General features: G+C 51.4%; 1 protein-coding gene across 12 annotated transcripts; it reads left to right on the forward strand.

Moving 5' to 3' along the window:
- Window positions 1-259: 259 nt before the first annotated feature.
- Window positions 260-14,774, forward strand: ABCD4 (ATP binding cassette subfamily D member 4). 12 transcript variants are annotated; one of them, XM_068542575.1, is made up of 19 exons: window positions 260-390; window positions 2,780-2,898; window positions 3,057-3,184; window positions 4,371-4,510; window positions 5,628-5,744; window positions 6,100-6,225; window positions 6,864-6,914; window positions 8,472-8,566; window positions 8,798-8,919; window positions 9,028-9,119; window positions 9,334-9,423; window positions 10,982-11,190; window positions 11,328-11,419; window positions 11,954-11,990; window positions 12,378-12,427; window positions 12,873-12,925; window positions 13,247-13,323; window positions 13,972-14,087; window positions 14,251-14,774. In XM_068542575.1, exons 1-19 carry the CDS (start codon window positions 353-355, stop codon window positions 14,317-14,319), a joined length of 1,821 nt encoding a protein of 606 aa, XP_068398676.1. In that variant the 5' UTR covers window positions 260-352; the 3' UTR covers window positions 14,320-14,774. The 12 variants fall into 12 exon arrangements, with proteins under 12 accessions (XP_068398676.1, XP_068398711.1, XP_068398739.1 ...); XM_068542584.1 differs by having other exon boundaries at window positions 262-390; window positions 2,467-2,898; XM_068542593.1 differs by having other exon boundaries at window positions 262-390; window positions 2,808-2,898.
- Window positions 14,775-19,090: the final 4,316 nt, after the last annotated feature.

A 19,090-nucleotide genomic window follows, 5' to 3' on the forward strand; every position in this document is an offset into this window, starting at 1 on the left:
TTCTTTGGGAGAATGTATGAAACATCTATATTCAGAGTTTAAAATACTTCAGTCACATTCTCGGCTACTTCTTGCCAAAGGGGAAACTTCCCATATCCAGGAGGGGGCGCTCTAGGCGCCGGGTCAACAGACTCAGCACGGTGGTTCTTTTCGAGAAGTCGGTCGCTTCCGGGAGCGGCTGCGTCTCCCTGCGCCTTCCTCTCTATCCGCCCATCTCTGTGGTAGCCGGGTGCCGGGGCCCCGCCCCCCGCCCCCCGCCCCCCGCCCCTCTTCGGCGGCCGCGAGTTCTTCGGACTCTACCCTGAGCGGATCCGGGGGCTACCGAGCTCCCGCGTCGGTCGGATCCCGGGTCATGGCTGTCCGGGGGCCCGCGCCCCGGGCTCACGCCCGGTGAGTACGGCGGCTGGGGAGGAGGACCGGGCCTCGGGGCGTCCTACTCGGGGCTGTGTGGGGAAGGAGCACCTTCCGCCCTCATAACATCCTGTGATTTTTTTTTTTTAACTTTTTACTCAACGTGGTGTTTTTGAGATCATCCATTCTATAATAATCTAGTTTTCACTTCTGAGTGCTGCATGGTGCTACCTAAGTGCGTTAGACCCCAGTTTACTTATACATTACCCTAGTGACGGACACTTAGATTGCTTCCAGTTTTTAAGCACCACTTGCCTCCTTTGTGGATATGGGTGATCTTCTTTGGAGTATCCATCCCAGGGTAGGATGCTAGGTCACTTAATTCTGCTAAATTTGTTCTCTGGAATGGTCAAACCCAACTTCTCGACAGCATTGCCTAAAGGTTCCTGTTTCTCCTTAACCACCGACGCCCCATCCCCCCGCCCAATGTTTGGTATTGTTTGGTTTTCTAATGTTTATCGACCTGATTAGTGTAAGGTGGTGTCCCATTGTGTTAATTTTCCTCTATTAAGCATTTGGGTTTCCCCTTATTTATATCCTTTTCCCACTTTCTATGGATTTGCTGTCTTCCTGATGCAGTCATTCCTTATATGGACTAGATTTTATTACCTTGGTTATTTTCCACTCTGCAAGTAACTTCTCCAAGTCTTTTAATCTGTGGCACTATGTTGAACAAAAATACTTAATTCTAAGTTAAATCTTTTAGTTTTTCTGCTTTATAGTTTGTGGTTTGGGGGTCTTATTTGAGAAATACCTTCCATTATATTTTCATTACGATATTTCTACATTCTATTAACTAAGTAATGTTACTTTTCACATTTAGATTTTTAATCCATTTGGAGTTTTTAAAGTTTATTTTTATACATGGTTTGAGGTAATGACCTAAATTTTCCTCTACCTTCTTCAATTAATGACAAATTAATTAATAATTAAAAATTAGAGAAACTGTATAGCATAGTTAAGAGCACAGAGCCAGGCTGCCTGTGTTCAAACCCTAAGGCTGCCAATTATCAGGTGGGTGACAAGGCAAGTTACTTAACCTTTTTACCCTCAGTTCCTCATCTTTATGGTTGTGATTATTAAATGAATTAATACACATAAAATGTGTAGAACAGTACTGGGCACGTAGTATGGGTTTGGCATATAATGTGTGTTTAATATGCCCTTTCTTGTGATATAATCTCTATTACATGCCCACGTAAACATAGGTGAATTTTTTCTTTTTGGTCTTTCTGTTCCATGGTCTTTTTGTTCCTGTATTCATACCACACTTTGTTATTACTCCAACCCTGTAATATGGTATGTCTTAATAACCTGATGGTTTAGGTGGGTTTCTTCCTCCTCCTTTCCTGTTCCTCACAGTTTTCCTAACCTATTCATGGACCTTTATATTTCCATATACAATTCCTTAAAGAACTCCTGGTTTTGACTGGTATTGCATTGCAGTTACAGACTTCTATTAGAAATGAAGTCTTTCTATTTAAGTCTTCTTTCACATCCTATAATAGAGCTTTCGGTTTTTCCTCCAAAATGTCTTATACATTCTTTTTTAAAGTTAATTCCTGGATATTTTATGGTTTTTCTGTACTTTTCTTACTTCTGTAAATGACATCTTATTTTCTTTATATTTGCTAGTTGGTTATTGTTGGTTATTGATACTCGTGTGTTAACCCTGTATCTAGCAACATTGCTGTACTCCTTTTATTTCTCACATTTTGTCTATTTTTTTAAAAATATTTATTTTGGTGTGCTGGGTCTTAGTTGCGGCATGCAGGATCTTCATTGCTGCGTGCGGGATCTTTATTGCGGCGTGCGGGATCTTTAGTTGTGGCATGCCTGTGGGATCTAGTTCCCCGACCAGGGATCGAACTGAGGCCCCCAGCATTGGGAGCGTGGAGTCTTAGCCACTGGACCACCAGGGAAGTCCCGCTAACATTTTGTCTATTGCTTTGCTGTGTTTCCTATGTAAATGATCACATCATCTGAAAATAATGACAATTTAATCTCTTCTTTCATTCCTTTTACCTCATTTCTTTTTTTTCTTTATTGCTTTAGCCAAGATCTTAAAATCCTTGATGTAGTGGGTTTCCTTGTCTTGTTTGTGACCAAAAAAGAGGATGTGGCTAAAGTTTCTTTATTAATTTAGCTATAGATTTTTGGTAAATAACCTTTCATAGCATTTATCAACTTAAATTCCTTTTTATCCCCTGGTCTGTTTCCCCCCTACCATCTTCAGCATTCATAAACCGTTCTTTCTGCATGGCCTGCGCCCTGCCCACCAACAGCTGTAGATAAGCTTGGTAACTGCTCTCTAAGGCTCCGTTGTCCTTTTAGGACTCTCTCTGCTTCTCCTGCCTCTCTTCTTCAGGCCCAGGTTAGATCTGCAATTTTTCCAGCGGTTCCTGCAGATACAGAAGGTTTTGTTTCCCTCTTGGTCATCACAGAATGCCTTGATGTTCCTGACCCTTTTGTGTGTGGCCCTACTGGGTGAGTGAATGAGCCCAGGCCGGTGGGGGGAGGGCAGCCCTGGTTTGAGGCCCTTTTCCTTCCGTGGGGTGTTGATGAGGCAAGGACTCAAGAGGAAGCCTCCCTCTGTCTTTTCTCACCCCTCATCACTGATTCCTGACTCCTCTCCTTCCCCTCAGAACAACTGGTGATCTACCGGGTTGGCTTGATTCCCAGTCAGTACTTTGGGGTCCTAGGAAACAAAGATTTAAATGGGTTTAAGACCCTGACGTTCCTGGCTGTTGTGCTGATCGTCCTCAACTCCATGGTAAGGTCTTCTCCCTGTGTCTCTCTTCCTCTCCAGCCTAGTGTGATGCCTCTCCAGTGCCCAGTGGGACTTAGCCACCAGGAAGCAGGAACCAAGCTGTGGGTGTGTGTTCCCTCCCTCTTCTGGGAACCTGGGGTCAAAACTCTAGGCAGGGCATTGATCTTGCTGTTGGCCCACATGGGACCAATTCCCAGAGTGTTTCAAGCTCCTAGGGCTTGGCCACAGGATTCTGGTTTAATCTAGCATTTGGTGGAAATGATCCTTGTCCCTTCCATTCCCAGAACTCTTGCTTCAGGGAGCTCAGCGCACTTGAAAACTGGGCTCAGCAACCAGAGCTACTGCTGTCCTCTGGCGGGGCTGAGGCTGTGCCTGAGCCTGGCACTTGTCACATCTCCCAGCCTTTGCACCTGCTGCTTTCTTGCAAAATAGCCTCCTTCCCCCACCCCTTGTTCACTTGCTTAACACCTGCTCACTTTTCACGATTCCTCCGCTGTCACCTCCTTCAAGTCCTCCTCAACTTTTCCTTCATGTTTCCTCCACCAAACTCTGCCCCTTCGACTACTGATCCTTTGAGTTCAGCTCTGCTCTAACAACCCTTACACCCTTGTGATTGTCTGTGTCCTCACTAGCCTGTGAGCTCATTGCTGCTTCCCTCGTGCTTAGCATACAGGGGCTCCATAAACGGAATCATGAGAGTCAGGGCTGTTTTAGGACTCAAGCCTAATGCTCTCTGTCAGGCTGCACTACCTGTTTTCTTGGGGAAGCCACTTCTCATCACACTTTGGCACTTTTGATGGGTCTTCGGTCAGTAAGCACCTATGTATTCAGACCCTGTTCCAAGTTTTGGGGGACAGAAAAGTAAGAACATAAGTGGAATAGAAGATATTGTTCCCAATCTCCAGAAGCTCATGTGCTCTGGATATGTAAGACAATACACTGTAGAGGAGGCTAGAGGGCCTTGCCTTTGGTAAGCCCTTCAATATTTGGTGCAGTCAATAAACACATGAGTGAATGAGGAAGGGATGAATCCCATGACTTGACGCTCTAATAGGCTCAAGCGCTGAGTGGACAGCCGAGTGGGCTGGGACTGGTCAGCAGAGGCTTTCCGCCAGCCTGAGCTTGGAGCTGAGACTTGTTAGAAAGAGACTTGCATCTCTCCCTTCCCCTTGTCTCCCCCGCTGCACAGCTGAAGAGCTTTGACCAGTTCACCTGCAACCTGCTGTATGTGAGCTGGAGGAAGGACCTCACCGAGCACCTCCACCGCCTCTACTTCCGGGGCCGCGTGTACTACACCCTCAACGTGCTGCGGGATGACATCGATAACCCGTAGGCGCCCCCTCTCAGTCCTTGCCACCCTCTGCGTGGTTCGTCCACCTGGGCTGACACAGCCCTGGAGAGCCCCTGCGGCAGACCCCGTGAGGTCATCCACAGTTATCTGCAAATGTTGCTGCCCAGAGCCGAGGGGGAAGGGTGCCCTGCAGAGGACCCCGGAGAGGCTGCAGGGCTGAGGACAGGGAGCTAAAAGGAAGAGGACAAGAGCAGCTGCCTTTTGTCCACTTCATATCCTGGGCTTCCAAATAAGGCACCCTCTGAAGACACTGTCCTTGCTAGAAAAAGCTAGAAAAGCAGCGCTCCAGTTTTCAGCAGTAAAAAACTACTGCTGTCTCGGACTCAGTCTGGGATTCCAGTCACCATTCTATCACCTCTCTTAGGTTCACTAAGCCCCAGGTTCCCTTATAGGTGAGGAAACTGAAGCCCAGAGAATGCAGGTGACTTGCCAAAGCTCACGTCTCACTGGGAGTAGGAGTCGTTGTGGCCTTGGTGGTGGGATGGGACATATGGGGTCTCTCTTCACCCTCATTCCCTCCCCGCTCCGCACCGTCCCAAGCACTTTGTTGCCTGAGGTAACCTCTCCTCAGCTCAAGTGGAGCTTTGCAGCAAAGACTCTTGGGAGGCTGCTGCTGCTTCTTAACCTTCTCTTCTAGGCCTCTTCTCTATGGCTCAACCTGTACAACACTTCCACAGCCAGACAGCTAACATGGGGGCAGGCTCAGGCTCGTGAGAGAGAGGTCGGGAGGAGTGAGGTAAATGAGGTAGCTTTCCTGATCATCCGGTAACTCGGATCCTCTACCCTCGGGTTTTTCATTGGCTCTGCTCAGAGCTGGCTCAGGACCCTTGTGTGCTGGACCTTTCAGTTGCCATTTTTTCTGAGGGGTATACTGAGGCACCATAGGAAGCAACTCTTCAGAACCCTGTTCGAAAGTCCTTAGGGTCTCGTTGCCTCTAGGAAACCAGCCCTTGTCTGGGTCCATCTTCCCACGGGGTCATTGCTGACAGCACTGAAAGGCAAGGTCAGAATAAGAGGTAACCTGGAACTGTCTTAGCTCTCTCAACCCTCCAGCCCAGCTCCCCGGGCCTAGTCACTCTGTGTCATTGGCTCCAGGGACCAGCGCATCAGCCAGGACGTGGAGCGGTTCTGCCGGCAGCTCAGCAGCATGGCCAGCAAGCTGATCATCTCCCCCTTCACCCTCGTCTACTACACCTATCAGTGCTTCCAGAGGTGAAGGCTCTCTTCCTGCCGGAGCCCTTCCTCCTCCCCTGCCTGGTGATTCCCCAGAGTCCCTCACTCACACATTGGGCGGGAGTCAGCTCTCCCTGGTCAGGGTCCACGAGAGGCTGGTCTTCCCTCCCTCCCACCCGCACCCAAGGAAGTCTTCCTGTCTTGCATGCTTGGGCCCCTGCCCTCCCTGTGGCCCTGTGGTGTGTCAGTGTCAAGGCACCAGATGCCCCCGCACAGGAGCAGAAGCCGCACAGGGCTCTGAGATGGGACAGGGGCTGCCCAAAAGGGGGCAGGAGTCAGAGCAGAGGCCTGTGGGGATATGTCGCTCCCCACACCCTCCCTCTCTGCCTTTCAGCACCGGCTGGCTCGGGCCTGTGAGCATCTTTGGGTATTTCATTCTGGGAACCGTGGTGAACAAAATGTTGATGGGTCCCATTGTGGCAAAGCTGGTGCAGCAGGAGAAGCTGGAGGGGGATTTCAGGTGTGTCTCCCTTGCTTGAGGTTTCTGGGCCAGGCGTAGTGGTTAAGGAATGGTATCTGGAGAAAGGCTGCCTAAGTTTAAATCCCAGTTAGGCCAGCCACTAGCCATATGGTCTCGGGCGGGGTCTTGAACCTCTCTAAACTTCAGTTTTCCCATCTCTACAATGGGGATGGTACTGACAGAGTTGTAAGGAGGATTAATGAGATCATACCTGAGAAGCACTGAGAACGGTGACTGGTTGGCCATCATCATCATCATCATCATCCCTTGGCCTCCTCACATGCTTCTGTTCCAACCTCCCTTATTCTGGTCAGCCGATGGGTCCAGCCCCTACTCTGTGCTTCTTGGCCTCCTCCTTCAGACCCGGCCCTGGGAAGGAGAGGAGCTGTGGCAGGCATGCACCTGTCCTCTTTGGAGAGAGGCAAGTGGCTGCCCTGTCTGCAGGTCTCCTGCCATCCCTCCCACGCCTGGAATTTCCCACCCTGTGACAGTCCAGGGAAAGGTTGGGCTAAGGCAGCCACAGTCTTGGAGTGGAGCCAGGCTCCTCTTTGCCTGGAGGTCTTCTTGATCCAGGACTCTGAAAGGAGACGGGCCAGTCCTGCCCACTGTCAGCACACATTTGCCTTTGGTCTTCCCAGGTTCAAGCACATGCAGATCCGGGTGAATGCTGAGGCTGCTGCTTTTTTCAGGTGAGTCTAGTGGGGATAGTTCCCCTTCTGCCTTGTCAGAGCTGATAGTGGAGATGGTGGAGAAGGAAACAACCCTCCCACCATCACCAAGGCCAGGGGCCAGGCGTCCTCACACTTGGCTGTGACCCTCTCCCCTTATCTCTCACCGTCCTCGTCTGCCTCATCCTTAGGTCCATGGATTTGCTTCTGAAACTGGTTCTTCCTTTTCGTGGCCTAGCGTGGGGCGTAAATTTGTTCTAAGAATGAAATGAGTGAATGCTTCATCATCTTACTGATGACTGTAAGGCATTGCCTCTGCCTCTGCTTTTCTGTCTGTAAAATGGCTTTCTGCCAGTGCCTGACGTCCAAGGCTGATCCTTTGTCTCTGTAGCATGGGAGGGAATGGAGCCTCTCAGGTCAGAAGACCTGCTCCCCACAGACACTGTCCTAGTGGAGCAAAGTGGTCTCCTGACAGCAGCATTGTGAAATCCCGTTCCTTTCCCCGGGGCCAGGGTAGGTCCCTGCACTCTGCCTCCTATGAGGACTCTGGATTCAGTATTTGGATTGACAGTAAGGGCCCAGAGGTTTGTGTTTAAGGAGTAGAAGTTACTCCTTGGATCACCTGGATCTAATAGCCCTGGGACTTTGCTCTTCTGTCCGTCTCTGCTGTAGTTTGTAGCTGCCACCACTTGGGGGCACCAAGGGTACCAGGGATCTATGAGTGGGGCTGGTCGTGGGGGCCAGGTAGGGCTGGGCCTGCGCTAGGTGTTTTTTGGATTCTGCAGTCACTGCTCATGAAGCTTTGGGCCCTGGGGAAAGCGAGTTGATTCTTGGAGCTCCGAGTGTGTTTTCCTGCAGCCTGTCTGTCCTTCTTCATGCAAAATCTGAAACGTTTCCTCTGTCCTTCCCCAACCTTTCTGCCTGGAGAATTTCTGCCCATCCTTGAAGCTCCAAGTCACCTCCTCCTGGGCGCCTTTCCAGACTCCCTTAGGGGTCACACCTATTTGCTTCCATAGCCCTGAAGACACACGGCTTACGTAACACTTTCCATGTTCCAGGTGAAGAATGCAGCACATCTGCCTGCCCCCCTGAACTGCGAGCTCCTCGAGGACAGGGGCTCTTTTGTCCAAAACTGTTTCGCTGGCTAACTAACACCAAGCCTGCCGCCTAGTGACTGCTGCGTGTATATTTGTTTAATATTAGCAGCTCTTTTTTATTGGGAGCCCCTCATGTGCTTGGCGCTTTAAATTCAGAAATTCTCACTCTAGCCTATTACGTAGGTATTATAAGCTCTATTTTATAGATGAGCAAACTGAGACTCAGAGGCTTAATAACCTGTCAGTGTTACCCAGCTAGTAACTGGCCAGAGCCAGGATTTGAATCCGGTCTGCCCAGTTTAGGGTTCATGGTCTTCCCGCAGACAATACCATGTTGAATGAATGAAGCAATGGCTGGCTGCTAGTGGCCGAAAGGGTCTGAGGGGAAGATCACTTGGGTGGGCTTGGTCCCTAAAGGGGAGTGTGAGGAGGCGGGCTCAGGCTCTCCAGGCCCCGTGGACATCCCGGCCTTTCTCATCAGAGCTGGGCATGTGGAGCACATGAGGACAGACCGCAGGCTGCAGAGACTCCTTCAGACCCAGAGGGAGCTGATGTCCAAGGAGCTCTGGCTGTACAGTAGGTGCAGGGAGCCCTGGGAGGCAGGAACCACGGTGGCGGGGGGGTAGTCTGCTTCCCTCCCCACAACTCCCTCCTCCCTCTCTGCACTGATCAGCTTGCCTTTGCCATGAGTGACCTCAGGAGAGTGAGGATCCCCGGAATAGCTTGACCCTGCTTGGCTTCCCGTTCCCCTTGGAGCGCAGGATTGCTTCCCAGGTCTCTCACCCTAGGTCTTTCTGTCTTCCGCAGTCGGCGTCAACATGTTTGACTATCTGGGCAGCATCCTGAGTTACGTCGTGATCTCAATCCCCATTTTCAGCGGCGTCTACGGAGACCTGAGCCCCACAGAGCTCAGCACCCTGGTCAGCAAGGTGAGAATCCCTTCTGGGGACCCCCTCATGCCATCCCCCCTGCCCTTTGGCCCAGCACCCAGGGCCTTGGAGTCAAGGCCCACGCTCACTGCCCTCTGTCCTGTCCAGAATGCCTTTGTGTGCATGTACCTCATCAGCTGCTTCACCCGGCTCATCGATCTCTCCACCACGCTCTCTGACGTGGCAGGCTACACACACAGGTGAGGCTGCGTCCGGCCCCTCTAGGCACGCCCACAGGTGAGGCTGCGTCTGGCCCCTCTAGGTCCTGAGCAAAGCGTGTACCTCAGGGAGAAGTAGCAGAGTGAAAAAAGGAGCAGAAAAGCTCACCATATACTAGTGGGCATGAGAGAGAAAAAGGAGTAACGCCTTCACCGGGGCGCCCAGACCCTCCTCAGGTTTTCACTTCTCGCCCAGGATCGGGGAACTTCAGGAGACCCTGCTGGACATGACCCTGAAGTCGCGGGATGGGGAGATCCTGGACGAGAGCGAGTGGGACTTGGCCAGGTGAGCGCTGGGCTGGCGGTGCAGCTCAGTGGTGGAGAATGCAGGCGCTGGAACCGCCCTGGAGCCCAGCCCATTCCCAGCCGGGCAGCAGAGTTAGGCAGAGCAAATGAGGAAAGCTCTGTCTTATGCCAGGCACGTTGTAAATGTTCACCATCAATGTTGCTGTTCTGGCATCTGTGTTTATTTACACCATCCCCCAGCTGATGGAAACAAAGTACAATCTGCCTGGGCCTGAGATAACAAAACAAAAATCTGGATTGTATCCCTCCTCTTCCTTTATTCCCTCCTCCTCTCGCTGAGCCCTGCCGCGAGTCCCCTTCCTTGGGGCATGTCTATTCTTTGTCCCCACTCAGGCCCAGAGGTGTCTTTGTTCCGGTATCTTTGCAGGCTCCGTGATGTTTCTGACCTTTCTGTGCATCAAGGATTTGTTCATGTCCTCACTTTTCTTGAGCAAACTTCTTAACTGTTCTGTGTCTCAGTTTCTTCGTCTCTATAAAGAAGACGTTAATGGAACCTTCGTCTTAGGGTTGTTGCGGGGATTAGATATCATAGTTCATAGAAAGTGCTTGGACGGAGGCCACAGAGTAAGCTTTCAAAAATGGAAACAGGCTGAATTTCAGGGTCTACACTCAACTGTCTTCTTAGGAGCTAATGCCTTAGCTGTTGCCTCTGTTCAGATTTAAAGCTTCATGCAGCTCTGAGCCCAGAGGTGGGGGGGTGCTGGTGGTGCAGGGACTGTAGGGAACTGGAGATGCTCTTCTGTGGGGGAGATGGGCATCCGTGGAGAGCCAGAAACTCCAAAACTGTGTTAGTATTTCCGCTCCCATTCTTACCATCAGTCACACGGTGATGCCATGAAAATGCACGTAATGCCACCAACATTAGAATTGGACAGATGCAGCTCTGTGCCCCTGAGCAGGTTACTCAGCCACCTGACTCAGTTTCCTCATCTGCCCAATGGAGATAATAGCTGTGGTTCATGGCTGATAAGACTGATTAAGATCAGTCATGGGCAGGACTTTGCTCAGCCTGCTGCAGAGCAGGTGCCCAATCCATCTCTTATCAGTTTGCTAGGGCTGCCATGACAGAGTACCATAAACTGGGTAGCTTAAAGAACAGAAGTTTATTTTCTCATAGTTCTACAGGTTAGAAGTCCAAGATCAAGGTGTCAGCAGGGTTGATTTCTCCTGAGACCTTGCTCCTTGGCTTGCAGATGGCCACTTTCTCAGTGTCCTTACATGGCCTTTTCTCTATGCTTGTGCACCCCTGGTGTCTCTCCCTCTTCTTAAAAGGACACCAGTCATACTGGATTGGGGCCCTACCCTAAAGGCCTCATTTTAATGTAATCACCTCTTTAAAGACCCTGTCTCCAAATGCAGTTACCTTCTGAGGTACTAGGCGTTGGGACTTCAGCATATGATTTTTGAGGCCACAATTCAGCCCATGGCAACCCTCCAGTCCAGAGGTGATGCCCCCAAGGAGAAAGAACTACCCCCCTGCCCCCAGCAATACTGACACTGCTTATCTTCCCAACATCTCTTCTCTTCTTGCACCCTAGGGCCCCGGGATGGCCAGCAACAGAGCGAACAGATACAGCTTTTCTCCTTGAGCGGGTCTGCATCTCCGCCCCCTCCTCTAACAAACCCTTAATCAAGGATCTGAGCCTGAAGATCTCTGAGGGACAGAGCTTGCTTATCACAGGCAACACGGGCACCGGCAAGACCTCCTTGCTCCGGGTTCTGGGTGGCCTCTGGGCGAGCACATGGGGTGAGAACCAGCCTTCCCTGCTCTGAGCCAGCCTTGGCCTGTCGGGGGTATGTGTGTAAGAATCAAGCCTCTTGCTGGGAAAGCAGAGTGAGGGGCAATTACCTTTCTGGGAGATCTTAAAATGGCGTTTTCTGTAGGCTCAGTGCAGATGCTGACGGACTTTGGACCCCACGGGGTGCTGTTCCTGCCACAAAAGCCATTCTTCACTGATGGGACCCTTCGGGAGCAGGTTAGCCGGGGCCCACTCTTCCCACCCCTTCCCCCCAACCTGGACCCTGGTGGTGTGACAGGTCTCAGCCCTGGAGAGCTATGGGACAGCAGGTGGGGTATAAAATGAACCATGCCCAGGAACTCCCTGGCTCTAAGGACTTTTTATTCACTTCTATGGATTAGACCATGTACTCAGAGCAACTTCTGGGGGCAGGTTAACCTGTGGAGGCCGTAAGCCAAATATCACATGTGTTTGTTGAACACTGGCTTGGATTCTGGGGGCCCTGCCCTGCTGTCTGCCAGCCCCGCCTGGGACCTGGTGGGAGGCTGAAAGCTGTTCTGGCTTACAGGGGCCCTGCCTTAGGGAGAGCAGGGGCCAGAGGAGCGGAGAGCCAGCCCCGGACCCTCAGCCCATACGCTCCTTGCTCTCCTCGGGTGGAGAGGAGCCTGGCCTCTGGCAGTTCCTGGGGCTGTTTCTGAGGGAGAGTAGCTGTGTGCAGTCCCACCTCTCCTGGGCCCTTGCCCTAGGCCCATGTGGTTTTTCTTTTATCAGGTGATATATCCCTTGAAGAAGATCTACCCGGACTCAGGTGAGCTGAGCCTCTTCAGGACACATCCTCCCATCCCACCGTCTCTTCTCTGCCTGACTGTGGCCTCACCTGTACCTTTTGGGAGAGGCCCCAGCCAGGTTGCTGGTTTCAGGTGGGGTCCCCTCCACCTCCTCCTTTGACTGTTTACTATTCTGGGGTCTGTACCCTGACCTCATCTTGTTCCGTCTCCCCCTCCGGAGGAGAGACACCACTGGAGGAAAGGAAGGGATTACTTCCTTCACTGGGTCCTTCCCTTGTTTATTAGGTGCTGTAACCTGTCGCTTCAGAGCCTTGGCCCACATTCTGGGGCCCCCGGCCATGATGTGCCCATCTACTCTGGCTACCCAGAGGAGCTGACTTCTTGAAGAAGGTGTCTGTGTTTTGTAGGTGCTGCTGATGATGAGAGGATCATGAGGTTCCTGGAGTTGGCAGGCCTGGTGAGTGAGGGCAGGGACCCTGAGGTCCAAGCCCACCTGGTGGCACTGACCGCAGGTGCTGGCCCAGCGGAGCTGGCCCTACCGTCCCTGTCCCAGGACTGGAAGTCTGAGCCTGGGGCAGGGCGATGGACGTATAAATCGGCAGTGGGAGCTGTTGGCCAGGTAGTGGCAACAAGCAGCGTCCACTCTCTAGCAAATTTTAAAACAATAATAAGACTACATCAGCCTGCTTTTTCTGGTCACCACGTTCCAGCAAGTCTAAACAGTGTGGCTGACGGACTGCTCCTCTCTGCCTGGGGCAGACTGCTCCCCCAGCCCCACCGTGGTATGCGACCAGGGGTCGCTCTGTCTCGGGTGTGTGCGGTGGGACTGAGGAGGTCCTCAGGATGGCAGGAAGCAGGGATGGGCCCTTTCATGGACATCGTTCCCTCTGGGTGTGTTACAGTCCAGCTTGGTGGCAAGGACAGAGGGTCTGGACCAGCAGGTCGATTGGAACTGGTAAGAAGGAGGTTGGGGTGCTCCAGAGCCAGCTCCCCCAAAGACAGTGGGTCCCAGAGGCCTGGGCAAGGGATGAAGTGACTTCCGACCCCAAATTCTAGGGGTTTGCTGGGCTGCTGGGGACCTGGTTCATGTCCGTGGTGCAGAATTTTGGCCTCGCCTTGTGTGGGCAGCGGGGCTGTGGTGGAAACGGGGGTGACGTCCGTCCGTCCTGGGGCAGCCTGTCTGCGGTGAGAGACTCTTCCTGCCCAGACCATTCTGTGCAAAAGCCAAGCTATAACCTCCCTCCTCCAGTGGGCCTCTCTCGTTCCCCTTTCTCAGGTATGATGTTCTGTCCCCAGGAGAGATGCAGAGGCTCTCCTTTGCCCGGCTCTTCTACCTGCAGCCGAAGTACGCAGGTGAGGTTCGCCCTGTAGGTACACATGCTAGCCAGGTAACGTGTGCGCTCACAGGTATAGCAGCGTGTGTTCGTGTGCACCTGGAGAGGCATTGGTATGGGTAGGAGAGCACACCTGTGCCTGGCCAGGCATCTCTGTCCCTGCAGAGGAGGATGGCAGGGCTCTGCCTATGAGGCAGCAGTGCTTGGCATCCTCAGGTATATGTTAAACTGCCAATTCTTAACCTTTGTGCCAGTGCAGCAGCTGGAACCAGCCTTGAGATGGCTTCTGATGTTATGGTCGTCAGGCTCTGCCATCAGTGAATGGGCATCCCTCTGCTGTGCCTGGCAGAGGTGTGAACTTTTCTAAGGACTGACATCCTTGGGGGAACTAGGATTCCCTGTATTGAGTGGTCCTAGGCAGTGGCTGGTGGATTAGGGATAGGATAGGAAGCTGAGGGATTTTGTCCTGCAGCTGGCAGAAGGCTTCCCAGATGGAGCCTAGCTCTCCGCTCCTCTGGCCCCTGCTCTCCCTAAGGCAGGGCCCCTGTAAGCCAGAACAGCTTTCAGCCTCCCACCAGGTCCCAGCGAAGGTAGGTGTGGGTTGGAGGAGCAGCAGAGGTGGGTCTGGGGCAGGACTCCATCTCTTCCCATTGGGTTCTGTCCTCAGTGCTTGATGAAGCCACCAGTGCCCTGACCGAGGAGGTGGAGAGCGAGCTCTACCGCATTGGCCAGCAGCTGGGCATGACATTCATCAGCGTGGGCCATCGGCGCAGCCTTGAGAAGGTACCTGTGCCCGCAGGATGGCCTGAGGAGGGGAAAGAATGCCAAGGCTGGGCCTGGCCGGGGCCAGAGGCCCCTCAAAATGGAGCGTGGGGATGGCAGGGAGGGCAGGGGATCTATCACAGCCAGGGCAGCCTGATCTCCGCGTGGTGGTGGTCTCTTGTAGTTTCACTCCTTGGTTCTGAAACTCTGTGGAGAAGGAAGGTGGGAGCTGACCAGAATCAAAGTGGAATGAAGCCAAGGCTGGCCACCGGCAGGAGAGCCAAGCCCAGGAGGTCGAGTCCCCAGGAGAGACCAGGAGGGCTGATGGGGCAGGGAAGGAGCTCCAGGCTTGCCTCACAGGTCCGGTGTGAGGAACACCAGCAGCAGTGGGCTCGGCCCGCGTGTGGCCCCGCACAGGACCCTCACCCTGCCAGGGTGCCTCCTGCTGCCGCAGCCAGAGCTTCGTGCACTTGAAGTGCTGATTACTTACGTGTAACCTCGGATCGTGTTTTCTAAAGAAAACCTGACAGTGTGGGATCTATAAGAAATGAAGGGTCAAAATGGAGAGTGTATTGGACTTGGAGTCAAGAGATCCAGAAATCTTTTAGAATACATCAGTTTTGCAACAGTAGATTTTTAACTTTAATCAACTATTTAAATTTTATAACTTTTTTTAAAAGAAAAGATAAACATGTTTTTAAACTTGCAGCTTTCCCCTTTTTTCTTTCTTCATCATAAGATGATCTTTTTTTTTTTTTTGATTGATTGATTGATTGATTGCTATGTTGGGTCTTCGTTTCTGTGCTAGGGCTTTCTCTAGTTGCGGCAAGCGGGGGCCACTCTTCATCGCGGTGCACGGGCCTCTCACTATCGCGGCCTCTCTTGTTGCGGAGCACAGGCTCCAGATGCGCAGGCTCAGTAGTTGTGGCTCACGGGCCTAGTTGCTCCGCGGCATGTGGGATCTTCCCAGACCAGGGTGCGAACCCGTGTCCCCTGCATTGGCAGGCAGATTTTCAACCACTGCGCCACCAGGGAAGCCCATCTTTTCTTTCTTTTTTTTTTTTTTTTTTTTTTTTTGGCCGTGCCATGCGGGATGCAGGATCCAGGATCCATGCAAGATGTGGGATCTTAGTTCCCCAACCAGGGATCAAACCTGTGCCCCCTGCAGTGAAAGTATGGAGTCCTAACCACTGGACTGCCAAGGAAGTCCCTAAGATAATCTTTTTAATTGACTCTCTAGGCTTGTCTTTGAGAGCCTGGGGGGTGAGAGCAGCACTCTCGACTGTGCTGGAACCTTCTGCCCGTTGGTTCTTCACTTCACTGGCATCTCCCACTTCCCCATTGCCAGTTGTCCCTCAGCCACTAACCTCGAGGGCCCTTCTGCTTTTCTTAACCCAGATGAAAATAAATCCCGTAATATTTTTAAGTTAATTCATTTCTTAAATGAATTTTTTTTTAATATAAATTTATTTATTTTTGGCTGCGTTGGGTCTTTGTTGCTGTGCGCGAGCTTTCTCTAGTTGTGGTGAGCGGGGGCTACTCTTCGTTGCGGTGTGTGGGCTTCTCATTGCGGTGGCTTCTCGTTGCGGAGCACGGGCTCTAGGTACGCGGGCTTCAGTAGTTGTGGCTCACGGGCTTAGTTGCTCTGTCGCATGTGGGATCTTCCTGGACCAGGGCTCGAGCCCATGTCCCCTGCATTGGCAGGCAGATTCTTAACCACTGTGCCACCAGAGAAGCCCCCTAAATGCACTTTTAAAGGAAAGTTTACACTTGATATAAATAGAAAGTAACTGTAAAAATTAATACAAATAGTGTTATGAAATGGCAGCTCTGTACTGCACCTTCAAAGACTACACCTGAGGCTTGCTCTCTGTACAAAGAGAGGTTAGGGATGTTACAGAGGAGTTAGACATACTAGCACCCAACTGAGAATCTTCTTAATAGATTTGGGGAAATGGAATGGGAACCGCAAAGGAAGTGATTTTCTCTCTCTCTAAGACCTGATTATTTAATGCCTGTTGATACCACTGAAAATGATCCCACATGCGGGGTGGAGCTCCAGACTTGGAGAGATGTTGCCCTGGGTAACATGTCTAACCCCCTCCCTCCATGGCATGGCTGGCATGGAGGCCTCAAGCCTATTCTCAGCTCTGCCCCATACGGGTGCTAAAGCAGTGCATCCAGGTGCTGAGCTGAGAGAACTCTGGGGTGGGCACCTGACCAGGTCTGATGGTGTGTCCAGTCTCCGGTGAAGCCTCCTTAGGGACCTACAGGATGTCAACATCGGGAAGGCCCTTGGCAGCCCTTCTCATGGGGCTGAAAGGGACCGTCAAGGTCGGCATCTGCTTCAGGAGCCTTCCCATACTTGAATCTCCCAACTATATCCTGCCAAGTGCTCTTCTGGCCTCTGTTCAGACACCTCTAGCATTGGGGGCCATCCATCCTCAGACCCCTCTGAGGAAAGCTCTTCCTTAGGCCAAGGGGAAACGTATCTCCCTCAGGATCCCCCTGACTCCCACCCCTTGGGCATGTTTTAAATTGTGGGGTTCGGGTGTGGAAAGACTCCCTCTCTGGTTTAATTTCTGTACTTTCATCAATATAGCTGAAGCTCCCCTCGGCCTTTTTGGTGATAGCATTGCCTCACTGACTTGCTTCATCCTCACGAGCTCCTTCAACTCCTAAGCCTTCTTCACAAGTGCTGCTGCTAGCAGATTATAGAGACCGAGTTTGTTCCTGACTCAGAGTCTTTGCACTTGCTATTTCCTCTGCCTCAAACATGTTCCCAGTGCTGTTTCTGTTCTTAATACTCAAATACTCAGCGTCCTCCCTTGCAGAAACTCTGCCAAGAGAAAGCCGTTCTTAGAGGCAGACTGTACCCTTATCCATCATTCATCGCAGAGATGGTGGCTGCTTGAGAGTTTTAGATGAATCGATACAAACCTGCGTGAGGAGAAGTCAGGTTATGTGTCCTCAGTGTATGACAAGGACCAAAATGTTTATTTTAAATGTTTTAAAATAAGCCAGGCAAATGCCGCCCAGGAATCTACACAGACCCACGTGGGTGATACATAGAAATGTTATCCTTATATCCCTCTCATCACTCTTCTGAGGAGTCCTGGAGCCGTGGGGCAGGGCAGAAAAGCAACCTTTTGTTATCTCCATCAAGTGTCCACTTACCTACCGTATCAACTTGTGTACCACCCCAGTCATTTTGGGGTGGAGAATAACAAACTAGTCTCTGTTCTGCCACAGCCCACAGGGAGCTGTGCTCTGTGTTCTGCATCCAGGACAGTCTCCCAGGAAGCCAGAGAAGAGCAATGCCAGCTGCCCTCTGTAAAGACTGCCTTTCCAGAAACATTGTCTTGTCGGTGCTATTTCCTTCTGACATCCTATCTAGGTGTCAGAATGACGGGTGGCCCTGGGCTAAACCCTGGGCTAGGAAGGAACCCCTGGAGGCACAGGGAGTTGTCAGGAGAACTGGTGCCTGGAGAACAAGCCAGCTGAAAGGGAGCCCTGGACTGGGGAGCTGCAGAGACTGTCCTCCCAGGAAGTAGGGTAAAGTGTGGACAGGCATCAGGCAGGGGACATGTGCTGGGGAACACTGTCCTCAAGCCTCTGGCAGGGTGAGGCTGGACAACTGGCCAGTGGATTTGCCCATCTGTAAGTAGTTAAGAGTTCTGAGGGTCAGATGCCTCTGGGGAAGGTTTCCCTGGGGAAGTCCAAAGACAGGGCAGAGACTTTCACCTAACATGCTATCAGACCCTGACCCCAGGCCCAGAACTGCCAGCCCACAAGGGAGTGAAGGGGGAAACAAAGGCAAGTCTCAGTCTTGAACTGGCGGAGAGATTTGTGCAGAGCTTGCATGCTTAAGGGAAGCCCAGCTCCTGCCACATTCTCTTAAGAACCCTGCGAGGAAGATGCTTCCTTTTCTTTCCTTTTTACCCCAGTTGAAGAGTCTGAGCTCCAGGACCCGAAATGACTTGCTTAGGAATCTCAAGTTCAAAACAGAATTCCTCAGCCTCTGACCCGCCCCCACCTGCTGCATTGATCTTGCCCATCTCAGGGAATGACACTTCCACTGTCCACCCTGAGCTCAGGCTAGAGACCTGAGACCCTCCAGACCTCCTTCCCCATATCCAATCCATCACTACATCCCATGGGTTCTGCTTCCAAAATATATCTGAAGTCCACCTCTGCCCTCCCCCGAGGCCACCACCAAGTCCACCCGGACAACTGTGGCAGCCTCGTCCCTGGTCTCCCTGCTGCTTCTCCCAACGCCCCACATCCTCCACAAAGCAGCCTGAGGGACCTTAAAAATGCAAATTAGCTGTGCCCAACATTAAAGTCCAAAATACTGGGGAGTCTCTTTGGGAAATTGAGGTATTCTAAAGTGACCCTGTGTACTATGGAATTTAGAAAGCCACATGCATGGCTAGGACAGTATGCATGTTTGGAAAAGACCTGAGAAGACCCTAAGCTTTCACCTCTGGCAGGTCACTGGGCTTGGTTCAAGCAGGAAATAAAGGCTAAGGCAGAGTTTTAAACTGACTGGCTAAGTGCTAAGGGAGTGGCCGGAAAAGAGCCAGTCTGTAAAGACTGGAAGAGATGGGGTGTTTGTTTGTTTTTAGCTCCTGGTATTCAAGGAAATCTCTGTGAAAATACTAGTTGAACAGAGACTTCAAATGAACACACATGACAAGGATGACAGTCTTTACAAAAATAGTTTGGGAAAGTTATCAAACGAACAGATGACTGCAGTTTTCAATAATCAAAAACAGTAAACTCTGGGAAAGGGAGAGAAACTGATTTCCAGAGTTACCATATTATAATATTCAAATGTTCAGTTTTCAACAACAACAAAAAAATCTTACAAAGAAACAGTACTATGGTCCATTCAAAGGGGGAAAAATGGACAGAAACCATCCCTGAGGATGCTCAAACGTTGGACTTTCTAAACAAAGGCTTTAAATCAACTGTCTTAAATATGCTCAACTAGCTAATGGAAACCTTAGAGCTGGTTCTAG

This window comes from Eschrichtius robustus, chromosome 1, assembly GCF_028021215.1.
Source record: "Eschrichtius robustus isolate mEscRob2 chromosome 1, mEscRob2.pri, whole genome shotgun sequence".
Taxonomy (NCBI): Eukaryota; Metazoa; Chordata; class Mammalia; order Artiodactyla; family Eschrichtiidae; genus Eschrichtius; species Eschrichtius robustus.

Coding starts and splice junctions, on each gene's coding strand:
- ABCD4 (XM_068542575.1), top strand. CDS start 353: ATGGCTGTCCGGGGGCCCGCGCCCCGGGCTCACGCCCG. Junction 12,926..13,246: donor CAGCAGGTCGATTGGAACTG/GTAAGAAGGAGG, acceptor CCCCTTTCTCAG/GTATGATGTTCTGTCCCCAG. Junction 13,324..13,971: donor CCTGCAGCCGAAGTACGCAG/GTGAGGTTCGCC, acceptor TTCTGTCCTCAG/TGCTTGATGAAGCCACCAGT.